A 7,575-nucleotide genomic window follows, 5' to 3' on the forward strand; every position below is an offset into this window, starting at 1 on the left:
CCGTTTTGGATCCGAGTTCTCAATATGAAAAAAGCGCAAAGCAACACCTTATTCCTTCTTCAGTTGCACCTCAAAGAATGACAAAAGGAATGAGGCAAAACGAAAAAAGGGACCGCTTTGGTGTCGTTTTAGTGTTTCTGGGTTTGTAGAGTAAACATGGAAAAAGAGTCCTTTTTTGTTTGTTTGCTTTTGAACGAAAAACGGATATGGCTTTTTTGTTTTTTGAACTTGGCGTAGAAAAGGAATTATCCATAGGCCCCCTGACCTCATTTTATGTCAGGAGTGTGTTTTCAACATGGTGCTTCGAAACAAAACCATAAAGTGACTGTGTCACACACCATTGTTTTTTTTTACATCGTTTATTCAAGTCCAAGTTCAACTGCATGGAGCGCACTAGCCCCGTTTTGGGGGCTAGACTCCCCTACGAGGGAGAGGTTGCTAGCAGTGCGATTGGAGCTGCTAGGAGCGCTTCATTTTATAGTAGCCTATTATAGCCTATACCAGGGATGCCCAAAAGGTGGATCGCAATCTACCAGTAGATCACAAAGGCTGGGCTAGTGAAAGTCAAAATTGCAGGACTGTACTACCACAGACGTCATCTCTCTCTCCCCCCGTTTACGGGGGCTTCCCTCTTTATGATCCGTCCTTCCTTTCTTCCTTATTGGCTCCTGTCCTTTTACCTTACCTTTAAAACATGTTTCTAGAAACATCATCACCTTCATTGATGTCAGACCACATGTCATATCCTTAAAAGATTATAATACAAATAAAAATAATAAACAAAAATCACAACACTCCTCCTCTTCTTGGCATCTGCCAATTGAATTAAGGTGACTTGATTGATTGACATAAAGGGGGGCCTGTCAGCTGGTCTAAAAAGTCGTTCTCAAGTCAAAAACGTGTGGGCACCCCTGTATATACCCTCTCTAAGTCTAAACCATGCATTTCGTTTTGGTTTTACTCAGGTTAACAGTAATACCATTATTGTCTATGAATGGGCCTATTGATGTGCAGAATAATATAGGCCTACTAGGCCAGTAGGCCTGTAATTAATATTATACTTTATAAACCACATTATAACGGCATTCTGCAATCTCGATATCTAAGAGGCCATAATGATTTTCTAATAAATCTTCATTTATTACAAAAAAAAAAAAAAAAAAAACTCTGGCCGATTAACAGCAAAACAACTTACTTCTACTGGATGTAGGCTACACTTCTATGCCGTTTCGAATATGCGCGCCGAGTGTGACTGAAAGCACCGCCTTCTCCACTCTATACTCATGTCGTCATATAAGATTCATTTTCCTTTCATCATAAGTCACCTGACCACAGCCAGAGCCTCATCTCTGTCTGCTCTGACCAGAACTAGCCGCCCCACGGTGACATTCTGTGTCACTGCCAATAGTGGAAAAAGTACCTGCTCTCATTTTTTAAATGTAAAAAAGTAATAGTATCGAATTCAAAATTTAAGTACAAAAGTACTTGAAGTACCAAAAGTAGAAAGTAGCCTACTCATGATCAGAATGTCCCATTTCACAAGTGTATAAACATCTTTTGAAAATAGCAGATCTAAACTTGTAGATCCTATTTTCAAATGGCCATAGGGCTGAAGTGGGTAATGTATGTTTTGTAATAATAATCAAAATATACAAAGTAACTAGTAACTAAAGTTTTCAAATAATTGTAGTGGAAAGTAAAAATGCATCAAAATTGTGGGCTACAGTACTTGAGTAAATGTACTTAGTTACTTTACACCACTGCTGCGCTGTAGGCAAGCATACATAGTTTAAAGGTAGGGTAAGTGATATTCTTTGGGTTAAAATAAGTGTTAAACAGCTCTATATTCTGATAATACACATTGATAGGATTTAGAGTGTTTGTTCAGGAGTCTCCCTATCTCTCCTGCTCTATAGTAAACAGGTCGGGATATCTATTTCATCCAATCAGGAGAGAGAACTTTCATAGAATACAGATTAAACAAGTGAGAATGGAAGACCCCTGGAGGTCACTTTGAGAACCACTGCCCTAGCCAACAGAGATAAGGCATTCATAGACCCTGAATTGATTCAATCAAACACTGACCCCAACCCTGATCTCAAGTAACACATCATTCTTGCCTGAATTATTTTGACAATCATTTCTAACATTTACCATAGAAGCACCGTGTACATTTATTTACACATACAGTATATAATTGACTTTGATGCTATAGCTAAAGTTAGCACCAAGTGGTGGGTATTGGCATGCAAATAAAGATGACAGAACAGGCTGTTCAAAATGTCATTATCTACCAACACAATAAACTACCTGTGCTCATAATATTGTATCAATAGCATTCTTTTAACTGGAATGGAGTATCAAATTAATCTGTATTATATATACTGTATATTTGGAACATTTCGGCAATAAAGAGCATGTGTAAATGTAGGTTAACAAGTGATTTTATTAAATGCCATTGAACATGGACCTCCATATTTATTTATTTAAAAAAGGAAAAGAAAAGAGTAAAGTGAAAAAAGAGCATGACAGTAAAATGATGTGAAAGATAAATATAACTCCTAGTTTGCAGATGATTAACAAACAATAACATAATGTACAACAAAGTAGAAAACATTTCATTGTTGAATCCAACATGATGTAAAGGCCTGTAAAACATTACTTTACGTGTTTTTGCTTGCATCTGAAGCCTAATTTATGTTGTACGACATAAATTAAGCATTACCGCCCGGTCAGTGGTGTTCAGACAGCTAATTTCGGGTATCACTTAAAGTATCACTTTAAGTCAAAAAAGCCTTTGTCAATGTTGCAGAATATAATAAATGTCTGCAACTTCCATTTCTGAAGCACATGAAGCAATCCAATAAGTGAATTTACATTTTGCATTCAATTTAAAATAAAGACTCTTGTTCAGTGTGAATGAAAATGAGTGAAATGAAAAAAAAAACTGTAGACAGCAGAATTTCTCAACTACCAACATTACAAACAGTAGTTAGTAGAGCCAGGTATAATGAAAACAGATGTATGAAAAATATTACTGTGTTCCCGGAATGTTTTACAGGGTAAATGAAATACAGATCACAAATACAGTTTGGGAGGTTTGTTTCCTACATTTTTGTGATGGCTGTAATTTTATTTCCTTGCATTGTTACCTCTGCAGAAAAAGGTATTTGATCAAGGAGCGTTTCTTCGATGTCTCCCTCCAGTCTGAACCCACACGCTTTTGCCAGTAGTTTGGATTCAACAACAAACGTTGGTGTTTGTTGGTTGAGCTCTGCCTCCAGTGTCGTCTCCATCTTGCTCGCCTGGACGATTCCAATGATCTTGATTCGTCCAGTCTGGACACTGGCAGCTTTGACCTGCATGTTAAGACATGGCTTTATTTAGACCTGAGGCTGATTCTACAAATGCCTTCTAAAATCAGTAGATCTCAAACATTTTCGTTATTCAAAATTATTCAACATTTTCCAAACACAAATAGCAGATGTACATGCTCGCAGCCCGGCACGCTGTGAGCTTATATATCTGCTATTTTTGAATAGCCAACGCTATATAATCTAAAATGACGCAGATGCTTTCCCAGTTTTAATGGGTTAAGGTTCTTGCGCAGAAATAATGTGTTTATGATTAAAAAAAAAATCACATTTATTTTATACATTTTAACAGCTTAAACACGATACTTAGTTGACCGGGGTCCCCCAGGGTTCTGTATTTAGTCCCCTCCGTTTTCCCCCATATTCACCAAATCCCTTCACCAGAAATAGCCTATCTACAACTTAACACAATGTTCACTGTAGTTAACTTACCGGGTAAACCTGGGTCATTCCAGTTGAATTGAGGGACATTGTTCCCATGAACTCAGTGGACCTGACATTGGCCACCCTGATGGTGTCTCCAACCGACAATGATCTGTACAGGCCAACCTGATAATTCCAGAAACACACTGTTATAGATCCAGAATCATCCTGCAGGGTCAGTTTATGCGGCTTCTTCCCGGTCCTCGCTCCTTTTGCCTTCTTGTCTTCGGCATTTTTCATCTGAATAACGAGAACAACAGAGAGCAGCATGAGAGGTCCTGTTGCAAAATTAAGTTATAACTATCTTTGAAAGAAACTATACTTTCATTTAATTGTGTGCAATCATTAATTTTGTAATGATATATAACTCATAAAGAATGATTCACTTCATAATGTGTACAGAGAATACCTTTCAAAGAAAAGCCAAAAAGTGATCAAGGGTTTCCTGAAAGGTTGAGACTGATTTCAACTCACATCTGTTATGTTTCCTTCGATGGTCATTTCAGTGTTTTCCTGTGAATTCTTAGCTTCTGCAATGGAGAACACTGGCCACTGGTGATTAATTAACATCTTGGCCTCCATTTCCAGGTCAGCAGAAATTGTGAGTGGAGTCTTGTGACCCAGCTTTGTGAATTTGCTGTAACTCGTAACCCTTATGGCCTGCTCATCTACAAGCAGATCTGTCAACTTGTAGAAATGCCCCTCTTTAATTATGTCAAAAAACGGCCTCCCATACACAGTTAATTTGGTAGCACCTGTGTCATCAGCAAAGCCCACAAAAAACCAAAATTTCTTTTCCTTTTTCTTTGTTTCATAAGGACGGAGCCCAGATTTCTGGATCACTTTTCCCATAATGGCTTTACCCTTGAGATAACCCATGGCATTCAGCTCTTGGACAGTTTGCCTCTGAACATAGAGAGAGAAGGGGGGGGGGGTATTTCAAACATATTAATGACTCATTCAAAAATGTTCTGAAGAAGATTGGAATCTTAGACAAGATCAAATCCTTACCCAGGGTTCACAACTTGGGCCAGCTTTCTCCTGTAAAGAACATAATGGATTCATCAGTCTGTTCCATTGGCAAAGATCATTTGATTATAGTCAAACATTTCACGTCAACTGAAATTGTCTTATATAGTATCCAATAGTTGTTTATAAGACTCATTCAGCCAGCCAACCTTAAGTTGAATTTAAACAACAGTGTTGTTTAAACAACTGCATTGTTTAAACAACTGCATTGTTTCAAGCTAACAATGCAGTTATTTAGCGGGTCTATGGTCTGGAAGGTATGGAGTATAAATGAAGCTTAACATTCTGACTCCTACCTTGTCACTTTGATGTTTCTTCTCCTCACGGTCTTAAAAAGAAGTCATAAAGTGTCATTAGTCATTCCATTATTTGGAGGATTTGATTTGTTTTGGAAATACAGTGCTGTGTGAATTCTAAACACATTATTCAATTCTGACTAACAGTTCTGTAAGTCTTAAGACACTCATAACAGCAGCAACACATTGGTTTACCTGTTTCAAAACATGGCTATTTTGTGCTACAATTATTAAACTCACATTATTGTGTGTGTGTGTGTGTGTGTGTGTGTGTGTGTGTGTGTGTGTGTGTGTGTGTGTGTGTGTGTGTGTGTGTGTGTGTGTGTGTGTGTGTGTGTGTGTGTGTGTGTGTGTGTGTGTGTGTGTGTGTGTCATTTGCATGTCTCGCTTACCTTCATCAGATTCTGTTTTGGATTCACTTTCATATTTCTGTTCTTTAGCTGAGAATGTAAAACAAATGTTACTCACTCGTTCACATAATTCTCTCCATTATGTGTCTGAGCATTACTGAACTGTCAGAGAGAGAGAGAGTTAACTTACGAGCAGCTTCTGGCTCCTCATCCTCAGTGTCTGACTCTGGTGAAAGAGATGAGATATTTTTCATTTATTTTGTATTTTAAGGTTATTAAAACATAATGGTAATTGTTTCCAAAAGTAGGCTACTTTATTGTTTTATTATTACCCTTATTATTCTCTTTTGGGGACTTGCTCAGTTTGTCCACAAAGGGGCGCAGTAAATTTTGGACCTCATTGTCTCTCCTTGGAATCTCTTCCAGAATTTTCTCCATGGTGAGAATTGACTTCTTCATTCCCAAGTGTTGTATTATTATTTGGGGCATCTCGTCTCGTGCTGCCTTTTTCTTCACGGATTTTGGAATGTCATCCAAAAGTTTCAGCATCTTCTCGAACTGATCTTTGTCCAACGCCTTAATTATGCGAGTGAGAGCTTTTATCCATTTCTTCTCTTCTTGTGTGCTCATGTCTATAAGGCACCAAAGAAGAAAAAATAAATGCAAACTTTGGATGCAAGAAATAGAACCCAGGCTTACAGTTAGTTAAGCCTTATAGTTATAAGACTACAATTCAAGACAACATTGTATAATGGAACCAAATTTTATTTACAGGAAATCACAAAGACAAGAAATGAAAGACCCGGAATTGGGGAAAAAAATTCAATGCAGACTACAGCTTGAGTTTAAAGCATAGACAGTAAAAGAGGCTGGCCCCTTGAGTTTATGTCAGGAATGTGTTCGAATTTTCAAGATGGTGCTTCGAAACAAAATGCATAAAGTGTCACAATATCACCATTGTTGTGTTTTACACCGTTTATTCAAGTCCAAGTTCAATTTCCCATGGAGCGCACATACCATCATCAACTTAATTGTAATCAGGGTAACTTTAATACAGTTATTGTCAATATAGGCCTATTGATGTGCAGAATAATAGGCCTACTAGGCCTATAATTATAAACCACATTCTGCATTCTCGATATCAAGGAGGCCATAATGATTTTTACAACAAAATAAAATACAAAATTGTCCGATTAAAAGCAAAACGACTTACTTTTACTGGACTACTGGACTACTGGACTACTTATGTCGTTTTGGATATGCGTGCCAAGTGTGACTAAAAGCATCAAGTTCTCCCAGTTATACTCATCAGTTTCGTTTTCCTTTCATCATTAAAGGGATAGTTCACCCAAAATATTACTTATTTTCAATCAATTACACACCCCATGAAGCCTTGAATTCATGGAGATTTTTTTGTTTTTGTTGCATTCCTGAGCCAATAATTTGATGACCGACGGAAAGATGCTAATGTCTCCGGTCATCAAATTATTAGTTTAGGAATGGGACAAAATCTAAATAAAATCCATGATTTCAAGTCTCCATTGGGTGTGTAATACCAGAACTGTGTAAGACCAGAACTAACCTCGCGTCACCAGTCTTTGAACTAGCCCGCCCCACTTCACAGTGACATTCACTGCGCTGTAGGCTAGCACACAGTGGTGGAAAAAGTACTCACAGTAAAAGTATCAATACCACAATGTAGAAATACTCTGTTACAACTTGGTAAAAGTCTCGAATAAAAAATTTACTTGAGTAGGCCTAAAAGTACAAAAGTATTGGCATCAAAATATACTTAAAGTACCAAAAGTAAAAGTACTCATTGTCATTGGATCAGGATTTAAAGGAATGCAGTGTCACAAGTCACAACTACTTTCATGCTAGGGCTCCTAACTTTAATCAGAGGTGAGCAAATGTATAAGCTGGAGATCTGATGGTGATTGTGGACCAGGCTGTGGATCAAGAGTTTGCACTGATTATGATTGTGGAGTGTGTTATTATAGTTATGTATTGTTATTTTTGGACACTTTGAAACACTTTCTCTCAACGATGAAAATATTTTTCAACAAGCTTCACTTCTCGTCCATTTCTGCCCTCCTTTGCCTT

At 37.6% G+C, this 7,575-nt stretch overlaps 1 protein-coding gene across 1 annotated transcript; it reads right to left on the minus strand.

Moving 5' to 3' along the window:
- Positions 1-2,426: 2,426 nt before the first annotated feature.
- LOC308090481 (uncharacterized protein) lies at positions 2,427-6,794 on the minus strand. The gene is made up of 9 exons (XM_080435681.1): positions 6,686-6,794; positions 5,805-6,104; positions 5,663-5,698; positions 5,515-5,562; positions 5,123-5,154; positions 4,809-4,838; positions 4,272-4,703; positions 3,807-4,037; positions 2,427-3,359 (listed from the first exon to the last, which is right to left on the minus strand). Exons 2-9 carry the CDS (start codon positions 6,100-6,102, stop codon positions 3,108-3,110), a joined length of 1,359 nt encoding a protein of 452 aa, XP_080291807.1. The 5' UTR covers positions 6,103-6,104; positions 6,686-6,794; the 3' UTR covers positions 2,427-3,107.
- Between the last annotated feature and the right edge of the window lie 781 nt (positions 6,795-7,575).

This window comes from Gymnoscopelus braueri (assembly GCF_963280865.1).
Source record: "Gymnoscopelus braueri genome assembly, chromosome: 8".
NCBI lineage: Eukaryota > Metazoa > Chordata > Actinopteri > Myctophiformes > Myctophidae > Gymnoscopelus > Gymnoscopelus braueri.